This window comes from Euwallacea fornicatus, unplaced genomic scaffold, assembly GCF_040115645.1.
Source record: "Euwallacea fornicatus isolate EFF26 unplaced genomic scaffold, ASM4011564v1 scaffold_95, whole genome shotgun sequence".
Taxonomy (NCBI): Eukaryota; Metazoa; Arthropoda; class Insecta; order Coleoptera; family Curculionidae; genus Euwallacea; species Euwallacea fornicatus.
The window spans coordinates 78763-98426 of NW_027096063.1; the positions used below are offsets into that span (position 1 = coordinate 78763).

General features: G+C 37.7%; 1 protein-coding gene across 1 annotated transcript; it reads right to left on the reverse strand.

Moving 5' to 3' along the window:
- Positions 1 to 10200: 10200 nt before the first annotated feature.
- Positions 10201 to 12411, reverse strand: LOC136350064 (uncharacterized). Its single transcript, XM_066301590.1, has 4 exons — positions 12309 to 12411; positions 11959 to 12156; positions 11590 to 11722; positions 10201 to 11179 (listed from the first exon to the last, which is right to left on the reverse strand). The coding sequence occupies exons 1-4, from the start codon at positions 12409 to 12411 to the stop codon at positions 10201 to 10203; spliced, it is 1413 nt and encodes a 470-aa protein (XP_066157687.1).
- Positions 12412 to 19664: the final 7253 nt, after the last annotated feature.

Genomic DNA, 19664 nt, shown 5'->3' on the forward strand with positions numbered 1-19664 from the left:
CATTTTGCTTCCCGGTTTTCCCCACCTCACTCCTGGTCTCGATGGAAATAATTTATCCATTTCCTCTCTCGTTCTCTCCTCTGTTAATTTGGCAACCCTTCTGAGTCCCATTTTCCCAGTCACTATCTTATATGCCTTCCCCCATACATCCTCTTCTACTTCCTCACACAGTTTCTTCCAGCACTCGAGCTTACTTTCGTGTATTCTCCTCTTCAGCTTTCGCTTCGCCTCCTTGTATTCGCTTCTCACACTCTCTTTATCATCCTCACTCCCATCTCTTGCGTTCATCCTTGTCATCTGCCGTCTTAGGGTAAGGCATCTCTTCCTCTCTCCCGCAATCTCTCCATTCCACCAGTACACTCCCTTCCTCTTTCCCCCATTCGCTCCAATTGCTTCGAAGTGCTTATTGCACTTCTCCACAATTGTCCCAATCACTTCCTCCACACTAATTACCCCCGCGCCCGTGAAGAAGCCCGAGATTTCCTCTCGAAAGCGCTCCATCGTCCCCTCCGTCACCCTCCATCTTCTGGTCCCACCCGTCCTGTTCCCATACTCCCTACCCTCGTTCACCCCACCCACCCTGTACCTTATGGTCCTATGGTCACTGAGATTTTCCCCCTCCGTGTCCACCCACCAGCCCTCGACCGACCCCGCAATGCCCACCGTCCCCATTGTCACGTCAACCACCGATCCCCCCCTCGATCCCACGTAAGTCAGTGCATCCCCCACGTTCAGCGCCACAAGACCCTCCGCAGCCATCCAGTCCTCGAGCACCCTCCCCCTCCCGTTCGTCCGCACCGACCCGAAGACCGGGGACTTTGCATTCAAGTCTCCGCCCACCACGGCTTCACCCCCTCCCGCCCTGACCCCCCTTATCCTGATCGCGATCTTTTCCAACATCCCCTCAAAATCCCCCATTTCCCCGTTCGGTGAGAAGTAGCATGATACCACCGTCACCGACCCGAAACCCACCCCCACAAAACCCTTCCCCCTGAAAGTCTCTCCCGCTGACCAGTCCCCCTTTATTCTAATGAAACTATCCCCGTCCTCATCGCAAATTTCCCTAGCACCCACCCTACGGTTCGGTTCCGATCCCATCAAGATGTCAATTTTATCCTCTTCCATTATTTTTTCCATTAGATCGTGCGCAGCTTGACTTCTGTTGAAGTTGAGCTGCGCAATCTCCATACCCCTTCCCATCCCGCCCCTCCCTGCACCCAATCTCCCGGAATTTTTAGTTTCCAGAGCCATCGAGTACGGTAAGTATACAAATAAATAAATAAATAAACAAATAAATAAATAATTAAGTAAGTATTTGTCCCTTCTTTTTTCTTTTCCTTTTCCCCTTTTAATTTATAGAGTAGGTAAGTATATATATGTCGGAGAAGCACAAGGGTTGTTCATCTTTTCCATTATTCTTTAATATTAATAACTAGACACCAACTAACAAAAGACACTAAGCACTAGACTATAATTAATTATATGATACCGACGAATTCACAAACCACTTTTGTCCCTTTTGTGGGTTTCTCGTGACTACGTCTGCAATCGAAGAGTTATCCCGATTGCGGTATCTTCACCCCTTTTTATATAAACAAATGCCCTAAAGACTAAACATAAACATAGAGTGATAGATGCCCTATAGACATAGACATAAACACTATTATTTACCGACACGGCCTTCCTGACCTGCACACGTCCTCGTGTGATTCTAGAATAAAGAGAGCTAATCAAAATCAATATTTACGATCATAGCACAAATTATTATTATTATTATTATTATTATTATTATTTTTTTTTTATTGTTCGAGTAACAGAATATAGAGGGATATGATACACCATTTAACATACAGGTACTTCAACTAGGAAATGAGAAAGCTCAGTTACATTAACTATTCATGGCTCTTGCTGCATCCCACAGCGATAACATACCAGCTCACTTAGTGGTATCAACCCTCAGGCCCCCGCCAAAACTTAAGCTGCTCATCGCCCCATGACCACACCTTCTAGTGTGCACTTGCGAATACAACCTACAGTATTTGGTGCGGCCTCTAGCCAAATCAATGTATTTCCATACTACTGCTTCTCATTTTCCCCATCAAGGTTCTCATAGATACTATTCTCATCACTCAAGTCTAATTCGACAGGAACTCGACTTTCAGGCATAGCCCGCAAATTCTCGTGAGAATATTTATATGTTCTATTATTTGTCAACAATTTCAAGGTATATCTATCGCTCTCTAGAACTTCCGTTACTTCAAACGGGCCCTTAAATTTAGGATCTAATTTTGTTTGATGTCTCTCTTCATTTTTAAGTAAAACATGGTCTCCTACTTTGTGACGAGTAATCTTAGCTTTATTACTATCGAATCTAACTTTATCGTACGCTGCTACACTCTTCATATTATCAACAGCACGGTCTCGAACATTACGTACATCTACTTTGATTTCGTCATTACTGTCTATAAGTTTTAACCCAAACGGCTGCACTACTTTCCCTATTAACATTTCTAATGGACTAGCCTTAGTAACACGATTGGTCGTACAATTCAGGGCCAATTGAATTTCACCTACTGCATCTTGCCAGGAACGATGACTAGTTTCGACTGCGGTCAACATATTTTTCAAGGTGCTCATGACACGTTCAACTTGACCATTGGCTCGACATGAGCCCGTAGATACTAGATGTAAACTCACATCTTGAGCCAAACAAAATTCACGAAATTCCCTACTTGCGAAACATCTACCCTGATCGCAAATCAAACGTGAAGGAATGCCAAAAATCGACATGGCTGACTTCAATGCCTTGACACAACTGCTAGTATCAATATGAAGGGTGTGATACAAAAAAACGAATTTAGTAAAAGCGTCCACCATAACTATGATATATTCCTTAAGGTCGCTTTTTCCACTTAGTTTACCTGTAATATCCACATGAACAGTATGCCAAGGCACACTGATCTTTGGGATAGGGTGGAGTTCAGCTTGAACTTTTCCTGACGTGGATTTGGACAAACGACAGGTAATACAGTTGTCAACAAACTTACGAACGTACTTCGACATCCCATCAAACCAGTAATAGTCATAGACTTTATCAAGCGTTTTATCATATCCGAGGTGCATTACTGACTCGTGAATTTGATTGATAACTGACCACCTAAACGCTCGTGGGACTATAGGTAGACATCGAGTCCTACCATTTCTTTGAATTTTGCGATAAAGAGTTCCTGCTCGCGACTCGTAAGTTTTGGCAATTTCATCTGGAAGTTCATTGTTGAGGAATTTTGCGGCCATCGAAGAAACCTCAGGGTCGCGTCGTTGTTCAGCTAGTAACCAGTTATCCGAGATTTCCGTAAGATCGACACGCTTTTCTTTCACTTTGACTATACAAGGCTTTTGTTTGAGTGGCAATAAGTTGCGCGAGAAGAAATCTACATGCGCCATACGCTTTCCTTCCCTATATTGGATATCAAAATCGAACGACTGTAGGAATGCCCACCAACGATGAACTCTGGGAGTTAAATCGATTTTATTGCGTGATGCTTTCAATGAGTTACAATCTGTGATAACGACAAATTTTCGTCCATGTAAATAGTGGCGAAAATGTTTTACAGAATTGACAACGGCCAAGGTCTCCAATTCATAAGAATGATATTTCGATTCGGCCGAAGAGGTACGCTTACTGAAATACTCGATCACCCTAAGTTTCTCATTTATCCTTTGGAATAAAATTGCGCCGTAGCCTTCAGAACTGGCATCGGTATGAAGTTCAATAGGATAGTCGGGATTAAAAATTACAAGAACAGGTTCGGTGATCAAAGATGAGATAATTTTTTTTCGAATTTCTTCATGATCAGGCTTCCAATCTAAATCCCTTTTACTTGAAGTCAAAAGATAAAGAGGTCTCATAATCTGAGAAAATTTGGGTATGAACTGTCGAAAATACGAAGCAAGTCCAATAAACTGCCTTAGATGAGTAACGGTCTGGGGTGGTGGCAAGGCAGTGAGAGCCTCAACTTTACGTCGGTTGGGTCGAATTTCACCCGACGTAACTTCATAACCAAGATATTCGATCCTAGTTTTAAGGAACGAACATTTGGTCATGTTGAAGGAAAAGCCAGCTTTTGCCAAGGTGTCTAATACTAAAGATAGTCTCTGCAACGCTTCATCAACTGTGGAGGCCATAATCATGATGTCGTCCATATAAACAACAACAAAGGAATGAGCTAAACTCCCTAGTGCGTTCATTACGGACCGCTGAAATACAGAAGGAGCATTTCGTAGGCCAAATGGCATTGTAAGGAATTCATATTGACCATCTGGGGTCACAAAAGCCGTACGTTCCACCGAGTCTGGATGTATAGGAATTTGGTGAAATCCGCTTGCCATATCTAAGCATGAAAAATATTTAGCACCACCCAGCCTGGCGATCTGATCCGAGATTAAAGGTAAAGGAAACTTGTCAGAAATTGTATTAGAATTCAATTCTCGAAAATCAACACATAAACGATCTGAGCCATTCTTCTTTTTAACCAGGAGTATCGGGCTAGAATAAGGCGAACAGCTAGGACGAATAATGTTGTACTTCAATAGTTCATCAATAATATCTCTTACGACCTGTCTTTCGTCAGGACTAAGTCGATACGGCCGCCGTTGCACTGTTTTACTTGGATCAATTAAACGTATGTGTAATTGACCAGTACTAACACGAGTTACTGGGAACCCTTGTATAAAAGAGCTAGAAAAATCTTTTAAAATAAGCAGCAACCGCGTCTTGTCATCACCTACGATATCGGTGTCAACATTATCGAAACATAAAGACCCTTTTGGTTCAGCCTTATCACAGACATCAACGACTTTCGTTTTATAAACACTAAAATTATTTTGGGTAATATTAATGCCAAATCCCTGACCAAGAATTTCACGACCAATCATGACATCATGTTTTAAAAATGTATTTGGAACCACATGAAATAAAATCTCTAATGAATAATTATCTAACTTAACTTCTGCTAAAATTTGCAAGGTACAATTCACCGCAATGTTTCCAAGACCTTTCAAAACGACCAAATTATTTATTCGTTTTCCCGAAAATTTTTTTGATAGATCATCCTTTATCAGAGAGCACTCGGCACCCGAGTCAAAACAATAAGAGTAAAACTCACCCGACTGAGTCAGCATACCTGAGGGGGCCGCAACTTCACACGCATCGATCCGTCTTTCGATGATGGATTTGTTGGTTCCAGATGACGAGGACATGCTGCTGTGGTTCTTCAAACATGCCGAAGCAAAGTGTCCAGATTCCCCACACTTAAAACAAGTTAATGACCGCTTTTGTGGTGGTGTTTCGATGGCGGATTGATTGCCTTTTGAAATTAGGGCTTTCTTCCTATCTCTTCTCTGGCGACAGTCAATAGCCTTGTGTCCTATTTTACCACAAAAGTAGCATTTAATAGGTGGTATTAATTTTCCCCTCTTACTGTCGGTACGATCAGAAGGAAATTCGGCTTTTCGTTTACCGTATGACATCGCTTTTAACTCCTGTTGTAATTGAGCTCGAGTTGCAACTTTCGTTACAAAAGATAAACGATGTAACCTGCTGTCGAATTTTGAAATGTGTGCCAACACGGTGGACACAGCTATTTCTTCGAGATTTATCGTTTTCCACCGGGCCATTAGCGATGTTATTAGTCTATTGCCATAAGTACTAAGGCATTCCCCATCCTTGGGAGAACCGTCCCACATGTTAATCAGCATTCCCGCTGTAGTTTCGATGCCACGATAACGTTCGATAAGCAAATCCTTAAATTGTGCCCACGTTATTCCAGGGAAACATACCTGTGACAACCATTGTGCAGCACTCCCCTCTAAGGCTTTGCTTAGGGCAATTATGAGGGCACTTCCTTCTAACGGATTGTCCGCCAAACAAAGTTCAACTGTAGAACACCATGATAAGGGGTCGGTATCTTCTTCTGGGTTAAATTTAGGAAGTGAAATAACCGTCGCACTTTTGACAGCAGCTTGAGGTGTTTTCACAGCATTAATTAGTGCAACTAAATTTCGGTTTTGTACTTCCAAAATTTGGCTCAATTGGGTTTCGAGAATTGTTCCTTGCGGTTGTGAATCAGATCCCACTTCTGATGTCGGAGAAGCACAAGGGTTGTTCATCTTTTCCATTATTCTTTAATATTAATAACTAGACACTAACTAACAAAAGACACTAAGCACTAGACTATAATTATTTATATGATACCGACGAATTCACAAACCACTCTTGTCCCTTTTGTGGGTTTCTCGTGACTACGTCTGCAATCGAAGAGTTATCCCGATTGCGGTATCTTCACCCCTTTTTATATAAACAAATGCCCTAAAGACTAAACATAAACATAGACATAGACATAAACACTATTATTCACCGACATATATATATATATATATATATATATATATATATATATATATATATATATATATATATACAGGGTTATTCACGCTATACGGCTCGCAATATTGTGGCCAAAATACGAGGTTTTCTAAAAATTTTTCTTTTGGGTTATATGGGGATCTATTATGGCTACTTTTTAAAATTATTTTCATATTATACAGGGTGTCCCAAAAGTGCTAAAAGTATCAAAGTCGTGTTTTTTTAAATGGAACCCCTTGTATATTGTTGCATTTTTGGATTCTCCGATCAAAATAAATGTGTGTTTTAATAAGGTTTACAATACCTAGCACTTACGGTTTTTGAAATAATTTAAATTTTGTAAAAATTTGGCCTAATTTTAATGTTTTAACCACTTAAGCAGTATTTAAGTTATGTAAGCGTAATTTACAGTGTAGTGTAATAATGGATCATACTTTATATCCCAATCATGAAAAACTTGCCAGCTTATACAGGGTGTGCACAAATTAAAACTATTCAAATGAGGACTTTAAGTGGCTATAACTGGATTAATTTAAATGCAATGCCATATTTTTTAACTTATCAGGATATGTAGTTTTTAAATACCCATCGAATGGTACTAGGGTGTTCATAGCTAAGTCTTCGCGTTTTTGCAGAATGCACTAAATAATGGCTCCTTGCGCCATTTGGCGTCTTTTAGTTCAAAGTTCCAATGTATCTAGTTGCCTATGATATTTCAAAATATCAGATAGTTAATTTAGTTTATTTTTTAGTTTAGTCTGCAAAGGTACTTTTTTTCTAGAGTGTGTAATGTACCCTCAGGCTACGCCTATGCCTATGCAATCCGTCCGATCATGTCCGTGATGACCATATGTTGGGAAACCATTTTCTTCCTGTAAGGGTTGCCCTGCATAAAGAAACTTTCACTCTTTTATCCTTATCAAGACAAAGGTCTAAATTCATCCATATTTGGTCAAAATCTTTACAGCTGCAATTCCCCGTAAATTCTCAATTTTTGCCTTTGTCTCAAGATACGGTTTAAGGATTTAAAAAGTTACTAACTGTGGATTGACCCTGTTAATGGGTACCGATCCGTACGTATTACCGTAGTATCGAAGAAAATGTTTTTATGGTAGTAGGTTCAGTTATAGAAAATCCCAACATTAGTCAAAACGTGATATCCGAAGTTACTAACGTTAGTCAAGCAAGTGTTTCAAGAATTCTTAAAAAACACAGTTTTTATCCTTATAAAATCCAACTTTGCCAAGAACTTTATGGATATGATTTTGACAACCGAACTGAATTTTGCATGTGGGTGTTAGATAAAGTGGCAGAAAATGAAAACTTTTTCGGTGAAGTATTATTTAGTGATGAATGTACTTTCCATAACAATGGTCTTGTAAATAGACATAACTTTCATTACTATTCTGATTCGAATCCACATGAATACAAAGTCATGAGAAATCAGAATAGGTGGTCCATTAATGTGTGGGGTGGAATACTGGGCCCGTATTTAATTGGGCCGTATTTTTTTGAAGGACCTTTAAACGGTGTGACGTTTCTGGATTTTCTTTGGCACCAACTTCCAGTATTATTAGAAAAAGTCCCTTTAAATATTAGAACTACCATGTGGCTTCAATTGGATGGGGCTCCGCCTCATTATCATCGCGAGGTTCGGCAATTTTTAAATGCCAACTTTAAAAACAGGTGGATAGGAAGAAACGGATTTCAAAATTGGCCCCCCAGATCCCCGGACTTAACTCCACTAGATTTTTTTTTGTGGGGATACATAAAAGGAATTGTCTACAATACGCCTCCAACAACTCCACAGGATATGAAAACACGTATAAGAGACGCGTTTGAAACTGTTACTCCGCAAATGTTGTCCAGAATTAGCGGTGGTTTTGAAAAAAGAATTTGTAAGTGTTTGGAAATGGACGGTCGACATTTCGAACATCTGTAATAAATATTTTGTTTCCGTTTTATGTTATACTTGATATGTGATTTCGAACTTTGAACTAAAAGACGCCAAATGGCGCAAGGAGCCATTATTTAGTGCATTCTGCAAAAACGCGAAGACTTAGCTATGAACACCCTAGTACCATTCGATGGGTATTTAAAAACTACATATCCTGATAAGTTAAAAAATATGGCATTGCATTTAAATTAATCCAGTTATAGCCACTTAAAGTCCTCATTTGAATAGTTTTAATTTTTGCACACCCTGTATAAGCTGGCAAGTTTTTCATGATTGGGATATAAATTATGATCCATTATTACACTACACTGTAAATTACGCTTACATAACTTAAATACTGCTTAAGTGGTTAAAACATGAAAATTAGGCCAAATTTTTACAAAATTTAAATTATTTCAAAAACCGTAAGTGCTAGGTATTGTAAACCTTATTAAAACACACATTTATTTTGATCGGAGAATCCAAAAATGCAACAATATACAAGGGGTTCCATTTAAAAAAACACAACTTTGATACTTTTAGCACTTTTGGGACACCCTGTATAATATGAAAATAATTTTAAAAAGTAGCCATAATAGATCCCCATATAACCCAAAAGAAAAATTTTTAGAAAACCTCGTATTTTGGCCACAATATTTCGAGCCGTATAGCGTGAATAACCCTGTATATATATATATATATATATGTGAGCTTTCATAAAGTAAAGTGACACGGGGTTAGTTATTAATTCACTCAAAGCAACCAATAAACCTGCCACCTTGCAAGGATAGTGTTATATCTTATCCTTGGGCATATGTGGTATGTCACAAGCACCTATGAGTGTTCCCTTGGAAATGGACTAAACTTGTACTTGTAAAAGTAGATCGTTACGTTAAAAGATAAAGAGGGTCTGTTTTTATCATATGGGGTGTGAAGAAGGAATAACTGAGGGATGTAAGCGTGGGAAGAATGTGGATGGTATGGCAGGTTTATTGGCTGAGAAAAACAGATACCCGGGGAATGACTCCGACACCTTGCGAGGGGGCATTCCATTCTCAATCGTTGGGAAATAAAGAAGTCCCTCACAAACTTGTGTTTTTTTGTTTTCACTATAAGAAGAAGTTTCTTTCTTCTGACATATATATATATATATATATAAAGAACAATATATCTAGCCTATAAATAACTTCCCCGATTCTTATCTTTGATTATACAAAAACAAACCCTATATATATTTATCCTGACAATTATTACTATAGAGAGCCTTTCTTTTCTTTTTCTCTCTTTTTTTTTTCTCTTCCCCCCTTTTTTTTTTTTTTTGTTTTTAGGCTGTTCTATAGTTTCTCTCCTCCAGAGATTGCGCCCCCTTTCTTTCTTTCCCCTTTGCCGTTGCCAGCGCCGTCTGGAACACCTCGCATCTTCCCATCCCCGTCCTGTGTCCCACGGCGTTGCACAAGCTACATCTTTGCTCTTCCTTAGATTGCTCCTTTTTGTGTCCTTCCTTCCCACACTTAAAACAGCATTTTGACCTATCCGGCCCCTGACAATCCTTTATTTTATGATCCAGCCCCCAGCACCTGTAGCATCTCTTCACTTCCACCCTTCGTTCCATCCTGCACCTGGCATATCCCACCCTCAGATATGGGTTTCTCAGCAACGAGGACCCCCATCTTTCCCCTATCGTTAGTGTTACTGCCTGTGTATTGTCTAAGTTATTTCTTAATTGACCCAATGCAAGTTCTTCCTCCTTTATCCCTGGTGTTCTTTCCTTTATTGCCTCCAACATTTCTTCCCTCGTTGTTGCTGCATCCATCCCTCTGATGTGCAGCACCATTTTCGTCTAGTTTGGCCCCATTATTCTGGTTTTTAGTTTTGTTGCTTCCTCAATTGCCTTTTTGATTTCGTTTGCCCCTTCCAATTTTTTCCCCATCTCCACCAAAATATTTCCGTCCTTAGTTGTTCTCAAGCCCTGTATTTCCTTATTTGCCCCCGTTCCCTTGACCGATTCCCTGATTTTCCTGATTGTTTCCTTAATTTCCTCGTCCTCCACTTTATTTAGCACAATAGCGTATGTTTTCTTTTGTTTATTGTCCTCGAGTACTTCCTTATTTATCCCTTTGCCCCTCTCCCCATTTGTTTTTTCCCCGTCCTGAATCCTTTGTTGGTTGTTTGTGTAAATCACCGCATGCGTTTTTGTCCCGTGTAAAATTGTCTCCACCATTTTCCTGAACATATCTATATTTATTTCATTTATTTTATGCATGGCCACCCACTCGTCCCCCTCCGTATCCTTTTTCATCCTTTCCATTTGTTCCCATAAATCCTCCTCCCTCCCACTTAGTTCGATCCTAATCAATTTTTGCCCCATTTTCTGTTTTGCATTTTTATAATTTGTTGTCTGCTCTAACACTTCGTAATTTTCATCTCCTTCCAACAGCTCCGGGTATCTTTTCTTATACAGTCGTTGAATTCCCCTCTCCATATTTTTGTCTCCTTTTTCCGTCATCACCACTTTGACCGTTGTCATTTTTGTTTCCAAAGGATTCCCTATTTTAATTTCTGTATTTTCATATATATTTTCCTCCCAATTTTTATCCATTATTTCCTTGAATTTTTGGTAAGTATCTACCCCTTCTATTTGCGTTAATCCCTCCCCTGTATCCGTTTGTATACCCTGTTCCTTTACATTACCCTCCGATTGAATCTCCGTTTGCACCTCCGCATCATGCATCATTTTCTCTGCCTTTTCGTACTCTTGTTCTTTTAACCATTTTTCTATGGTGTCCCTGCTTAGCACTTCCACTTGCCTTCGCAGTTGCCTACTAATTTCCTTTATTTCCCTCTCCGTGTTGAGTATCTGATTGTTTTTTATTACTACTTGCTAGCTTCCACTCTGGTATAGGGTCAGATTCAAAAACAACTTCATTTAGTTTATCTGTATTGGTGCCAATTATCAATTCTACGTTTTCTAGTAGGGATCCCATAGATACATAAATCGTCTCCATCGATATTTCTGTATAAATATTTGTCGGAGCATCAACAGGAAGGTTTTCCATGATGATGCAATGTATTTAGTTTACTTTCAATAGCAAGAATAGAAAAAGGGCAAAGCCAACGAATTCGCTACCACACGAGCGCTTCTCGTCACTTGCCAATCTAATCTGCCTGTCCCTTTCGGTTTCTGTTTTTCCAGATCTCGCGAGTCCTTCAAATTCGAGGGATAAGGTACCTGCTAGTCCCTGTTTCCCACAAAGGCTCGCACACATGGCCCCTCGATTTCGCCCTTGGTGGTAGCGACCTCGTTCGACAGTACTTTATCTCCACGATAAACCTGTCAGCCTGCTCTTCAACCTTATTGATAACTAAAATTTTACATTTCTAAACTTAAGGACTAATAAATCTCCGACATATTCTAAAGTTCTTCTTAGTTTTACGGAGGTTTCGGCTTTGGTGGTTGCAAATGCAAGTTTTCTCTTATTCATTTCAACAGATTTGAGTTCAATTTTGGTAAGCATATCCATTAAGTTTTTAGTTTTATTGAAGTCATTTTCTTGAGAATTAATTTTACAAACGTACATTATTCTATCAGAATCCTTACATATGTCAGGTTCATCTTCACAAATTAGTGAGTCGTGCTGTCTGAGCATGTACATCCTATGATAAATCATATCTCCTTTATTGATTAGTTTCGCCAGTTCAATGTTAGTATCACTGAGTTCTTGTATCAATTTACTTGATTCACTTTCTTCGTCAAAAATAATTACTAGGTCTCTATCTTCAATATCAAATATACTACCTTTTTCAGTAGATGTTTTAGTATAACATTGTAGAGGTCAGCTTTCGTTAATCAATTCATGAATTACGGATAGGTCTTCATTAGAATCTAGCATAACGTTATTTTTTTAATCTGTTTTAGATCTTCGTCATTTATGAGGGAGGTTTGAGTACCTGTCGATAAGGTATCCTTGTGTGTAGACATATCAGATATGGTTTGAGAACTCCCATCTTGTATATTCTTGCTAGTTTTTATGGATTGAATAAGTTCCCACATGTCATCGCTATTGATTAAATCAATTCTTTTTTTTATTGCCGCAATACCTTCTTTGATCTCCTTTTTGGTATTTTTTAATGACTGGGTAGAAACTTCATTAACTAACTTTTGTATAGATTTAATTGTATCTTTTAATTTTTGGATTTTAGCTTCTTGTTTCTTGAGGTGGGTATCTACCACGTATTCATTAACATAAGGAGTAATTTTCTGTTGTGAGGGTACATAATTAGGTTTGTTTCTCTTTGTTATAGAGATATGTGATTCATCATCCCAATAGTAATCTAATACTGTGTTTTTTGGAAGGTATAAATCTTCATCATCGGAGTCAATTAAAAGAACATCATCATTATTATTACTATAACAGGACGTCAATGTCGATAATTTCCTATTAGAGTCCTTTTCTTTGAGTTGAAGTGATGAATTACATAAATTACGAGAATTACAGGGAGATAAATTACAAGGAGTCTCCATTTTGTTATTAATAGGTCAAGAAACGGATCAGTAACTATAATTATAATTGTAAATATGTATATAGATGTAAATAAATACTAAAACAGTACAGATAACAACAAGAAAATGAATGCAATAATTTCGCGACTTCCCTATTAACAATAAAAATAGAGAGATTGCGCAGCACCTAGACAACGAATTAAATATAAACGGTAACTAAAAATAAGTGTTAGGTAACAATATATACCAAAAAAGTTCTGTAGGTAAAGGTGACGAAATTACCTAGAAGGTAATCTTCACTCAAAGTCAGTAAAAAACGATTAATAATCAATTAATTATAACTATTACTTGCCTTACAGTCCTCAAATTCACAGTCCTTTTGATTGTAGGGAGTAAGAAGTCTAGAAAGGATCAAACCAAGGTCCTTATGAACACCAAAAACTCTAGTTAAGGTCACAAATGTCACTAATGGATATTCCCAACATTCATCTATTACATAGTTCTTTAGTTATGGGAAATAGAGAGTCTTAGAAGGACCAAAACCAAGTCCCGTACACACAGTAGGACCCTGCTAAGGGCCCTAAGAACCACTATTAGATATCTCGGAGACAGGAAAATACCCTTCAGTTGTGGAAACAATACAGATAAGTATTATACTAATTAAAATGGATAGTAATAGCAGAAACACAGCGAATTATATTAATTTTATCAGGAGCTTTATAGAAACGCACTTATCACTGTCACACATTATGACAGACAACCTGAAGTAACCTGAACTAACTTTTATTTTTTTTATAGAGGAGGGAAACCTTCGAAGGATACCCGGTCTGGTGTTCTTCCGACCAGGTTATGTGGGATTCGTCCCAGAGAGGGACGCCTACCCACTAAAACACTCCTCTCTTCACCCTGAGTCCCCCTCGGAACCGCCGCTAGGCATTACTTCAGGGGGGGTGTGGTATCCTTTCCTCCCTTCACTGTCTTCCCTCCTTTTCTTTTTTCCTGGCCCTGGTTAGGGCCCTCCTAAAAGCTTCGCATCGTCCCGTTCCAGTCCGATGTCCCGTCACGTTGCATGCAATGCACTTCTCAACTCTCTTACACTCATTCCTCCTATGTCCCTCCTTCCCACAGGCAAAGCAACACTTGCTTCTATCTATCCCCACACAGTCCCTGGTTACATGGTCCATACCCCAGCATCTATAGCACCTCTCTATCTCCACTCTCCTCTCCATCCTGCACCGCATATACCCTACCCTCAGATATGGTTCTTCCATCAGTTGCTCCGCCCTTTCCTTCCCTATCACCAGTGTCACCGCCTGCATGTCTCCCCTGTTATTCCTCATATCCCCCAGCGAAAATTCTTTATCCATCAAATCCTCAAGCCTTTCCCTTAGCGCTTCCTTTACCTCTTCTCTCCTTGTAACCATGTCCATCCCCCTAATATGTATAATTTTCCTATTTTGGCCTGGTCCCCTCATTGTCACTTTCGAAACCATCCCCCATTGAATGGCCTCTTTAATTTTCGTAGCACTTTCCTTTTTTTCTCCTATTGACACCAATATCTTTCCCTCTTTTGTTGTGCTTACCCCCCGTATCTCTTTATTTCCCTTCTCATTTTTTACAGAATTTCTAATATTCATCACATCTTTTTCCAAATTTGTTCCAGGTCTCCGCTCCACTATTAATGCATATGTTTTTTCCCCTTATTTTTCACTACTTCACCCTGTTTATCTGTATATATTATTACTTTAGTTTTTCCTTCCTTGAAAACTGCCTCCATCATGTTCCTCAGCTCTTCCGTACTCATTCTCGATATTTGATGCGCGGCAATACATTCCTCTCCCTCTGTTTCCATTTTTAGCCTCACTAAATTTTTCCATAGATCTTCCTCTTTTTCCGTATGTAAAAACCTAAAAATTTTTTGTCTCACTTGTCTTTGTTTTTCCCCTGACTTAAATTTACACGTTTGCTCCATTACCTCAAAATCTTCCACACAATCCCTCAGTTCCGGGTATCTTCTCCTATACCGAGCCTGCGCACCTTTTTTCATTTCCATGTCTTCTCATTCCACCATCACCACCTTAACCGTTGTCATTTCTGTTTCCAATGGACTCCCTATTTTCATTTCCGTGTTTTTGTATGCCACCTCATGCCAGCTTTCCCGTGCAATTTTGTTAAAATCCTCATAGTTGTTTATCCCTGTTATATCCGTGACATCTCCAACCTTTCCAATCTGCGTTCCCTGATCTTTCATATCCTTCTCTCCAATTTCTTTTTCTGTCTGCACATTCACATCAAATGTCATTCTATCTGCTTTTTCAAACCTTAGTTGTTCCAGCCAGTCTTTTACAATATTTCTGTCCAAAGCTTCCATCTGTCTTTTCATTTTTTTGCTAATTTCCTTGATATCTCTTTGTGTGTTTTTTTCGATTTTGTTTTCCAAATTATCAATCAGGATTTTTAACCTATCCAGTACCTCTCTTAATATAAACGCCTCCGGACTTCCTCTCTTTATGTCAGCATCCCCCCCGTCATTTTTTCCAATTGATGTGTCCAAAATTTTTCTTTTAACCCCTGTATCTCTATCCTGTGTTGTCTTACTTATATTTGTCTGTATTTATTTTCCCATCCATTGTATATCTATTACTCCCATGGAGGGCTCCGACTGGCTCCTCTCCATGAGTACCGTTTTAAAGAATTTCGAGTGTACGTGGCCCCCCCCCAGAATCCTTGGGGCCAGCGCCGGCCACCGGAGCTTGCACCCGGTCGGAACCGGCGGCGGGATTAACACCCGCCTGGGGTATGCTTCTCTTTTGTTCACTCATTTTTCTCCATTTGTGTCTCTCTTAGTCGGTCTCCCCCTCCCCCTTCCAATCCAGCAGGAATACCGCTGAATGGGTCAGAGGAGCCGGAGACGTGAAGCTCCCCCACCACGACAAGGTGGAGACACCGCGGGAGGGGGAACCTGAATTAACCTGAACTATTGTTGTTATTTTTTATTCTATCAGTTAGCGTTTTTCACTTTTTATTTTTTTATTTTGATATGGATTTGTTTCCATATTTGATTTTTCTAAGTTAACCTGAACTTTTTTCTTTTTTTTACTAACCCGGGTTGTTTTTTCGTAATTTTTGAGCTAACCTGACTTTCTAGTTTTTTTTCATTGTTTCGTCTTTTTTTCAAATATATAATTCCACAAACAAATAAAGTAATAAAATAATAATAATAATAAAGAAAAAAAATAATTAAAAAAATTAATAAAAATAATAAATAAAAAAAAACTTCAATAAATAAAATTAAAAAAAAAATGAATAGTATACAGAGTGATTCTAGTTAAGTGAGACAAGCAAATATCTTGTAATTGGGAAGATCTACGCAAAAGAAAAATATTCAGTCTTCTTTATTTTCGGTGCCTCAATTTTGACAATGTCAATTAAAAAAAAAAAGTTGAAGTACCGAAAATAAAAATATTTTCGGTACCTCAACATTTAATGTCAATTTTTTTTAAGTCACCTTCACCAGTCTTTTGGGTCACCTTCCTTTTTTCAAAATTTCACACCCAATTTTTTTTGGAGGTTCGAATTCTTTATTGGCAGTAAAAAAATTATTTTTGGCAAAAAAGTAATCAAATTCACAATAAATAATATCAAACTCTTATCTCGCGAACGCTAGAGTCCAATTTTATCAAATTTGTTAAAAAAAAAAAAGTTACCGCTCCTTATGTTACGAAATGTGGAAAAAATTTTAAATGCACTTTCCCACAAAGATGGGTTGGGCGTGGTAGTGAAGTTAACTGGCTCGCCTGATCACCAGATTTTTTTTTGTGGAATCGTTGAAAAAAAAAAGTAGTTTATGGTCGAGTACCGAAGACTTGAAAATTCGAATCAAAAACTCTTGTCGAAACTTTACGACTGAAATGCTGGAAAATACTAAACGATCGTTTCATAAAAAACCGAATTGGTAAATGCCTTGAATGGCAGGGGAACCGTTTCGAACGTCTGTTGGACTCATTTTTCTTATGATAAATTTTAATTTACTACAAAATTAATAAAGTTTTATCAAATGTTTTTTAGTGTCTGTTATTATTGTAAATTTCGTTACTTTTAGGAAAAAAATGTTTCGAGGAAAAATATTTTTACTGCCGATAAAGAATTCGCATCTCCAAAAAAAAATTGTTGTTACGTTTGAAAAAATGAAGTTGACCCCAAAAGACGGGTGTAGCTGACCTTAAAAAAACAAATTTACATTATAAAAATTTGAAGCCCCGAAAATATAAAGAAGACTTCGTTTCAACATTTTTTTGTAGATCTTCCCGATTTCTAGATCTTTGCCTGTCCCACTTATCTAAAATTACCCTGTTTGTCGAAAATTGCTCTCTCGTAGTATAGTAGTAGTAGAGTAGTGTCTCGATCCGCTACCGAAATAAAACAGTAGGTGCTTATGTTAGCAACGTGCAGAAATTCAAAGCTCTCGAACGATATTCCTGTTGATTACACTTTCTTTACCGTGTTAGTTTTTTAGTTAAAAGAAAAACAACAATGACACTTTAAAACCCTAGTTGGTATAAAGTCACTAATCCTAAATTTCTAGAACCATTGCAAAGAAAAAGAACTGTTAATTTGGAAAGTCCGGTCCTTTCCGAACTATCTTTTCTGATATCCCCTCCTTGCCCCCTGTTCCACCTGACCCGGACGTACTTCGCACTTCGTAAGCTGGGTCTTGCTGTTTCTTTATCCAAACCTAAAATGAGCACTCAAAAAATAGTCGATTGCCTATAATCTCATGTTTGAATTAAAAAAAAAAGTCATTACCTTCCTTTCACTTATCGCCAGGTCACTTTTTTTAAATGTTCTTCTCTTCCCTATTTATTATAAACACGCTAAGTTGTCGACGTATATAATTAATTAAACTGTCCCTTTGATAATTCTTACTGTTTATACGGAAAGTTATATTGCAATAATATTTGAACCACTATGTGAAAAATAGAAAAAGTAAAGAAACAGAAATAAAGGAAGAATGGAAGAATTTAAAAAAAATAGAGGAAAAAAACTGTAAAATCACGTAATATTGCGAAATTGAATGTAACCTGAAATTGGAAGTCATCTTGGTTAATTTTGAATAGTTATTTAAAATCCGTAATTTCTAGAACCGTTTTGCTTGGTTAACATTTTTTAACATGAGTTAGTTAGTTAACGGAGATTTGCGTAGATTAGGTTAATATTAACTTTGAAGTCGACTCGTGTTATTTGCTTGTATGTACATTTTTTAAATATGTTTGTTTGAACTTCAAATTTAACCAAGATGTTCCATGAATCTATACAAGAAATATAAATAAATATAAGTCGGCGACTTAACGTGTTTACGATAAATAGTTCAAAAACAAAAAAGGGACCTGTTGATAAGTTCGGGGTTGGTGTGAAGTTTTTCGAAAATCGGAATTGGATGACTGATTTAGGTGCCTTATTTTAGTTTGGACGAAGAATGGAACGGAACTAGAGAGGGAGATTAGAAAAGATGCCCTGGGAGAAGAGACTGCTGATTCCCTAGGAACAAAAAAAGAAAGAAAAGAGGAGTGATGGGTTGCGGTTTTTTCGTTGCAATTGTTCTAAAAATCTAGATTGTTGACTTAACACTACTAATACCCATTGGTGGATTGCTGCTTAAAGTGTCTTAGTCGTTTCTTTTAGAATCGTGTAATCGACGGTATTATTCGAATGTCTTTTGAATTACTGAATTTACCCTAATGAAACCTTGCAGTGACGTATAGCTTTCAATTAAAAAAGAAAAAATAAAAAATAATAAATTACAAAAATAGAAGGACGTTTGTTTACGTGAATTATATGAAAGTGAGAATTAATAGTCTCGTCCTTGCTACTAGTACCCTTCAATATGAGTAGCTTTAAACCGTTTCATGAAAAAAATTAAAAGAAAAACCCGAAAAATATTATATTAACCTGACAAATGTAATTGTAACCCGAAAAGTGTAATAGTGACCTGGCAAATTAATAATAACCTGATAAATGTAATAGTAACCTGACAAATATAATAGTAACCTGAATTAACCCGGCAAATGTAATTGTAACGCGAAAATTAAAATAGTAACCTGGCAAATATGTGTGTGTATATGTATATTTTGAAACTACGTTCTCGACTTAAATATAAAAAAAAAATGAAATCGTTCTGGTTCTGTTAGAGAAGGTATCTTAAACTGACATATTTTCTAGAGTAACTTGTAAATCTAAATTATTATGACGATGAAAAAATCCAAATAAAGAAACGACTGATTGAATTGTTAGAGAGCCAAATAATTTTAAAAAAATAGAAAGAAAAGAAAAAGTTAGAAGAAAAACGTGTACTTAGCTCCCATTTTTTTTAATTACCCGAACCTTCACGAATGTTAGATGTTCGCCTAATCAAGCTATACGTCACTGCAAAATTTCGTTAAAATATGCTAAGAAACACCAGAGTTATTGTTGCAAAAGTCACTTTTCGACTATCTCCGGTTAGCCGAGATTGGCCAACTGATTCCAGACACTACACCATGCATATGCGAAATACGTCTTAAGTGGGAGTTTTCGATTTGTGTCAAGATGTCGACTTCAAAAAGTTAAGAGAAATCTTTGTGACGTTTCATATTTTTCCGAAATCTCAAAAACCACCAAAAATCCTACTAATCCTAAAATGCTGTGATTCTATTGTTATTATTGTTGTTATTATTATATAAATCTAAAGTTCTACATAGGACATATACATTCCTGTTTTTTATTCTCTTCTAGTTATATTTAGTAGGTATAAAAGTTGTCTTGTT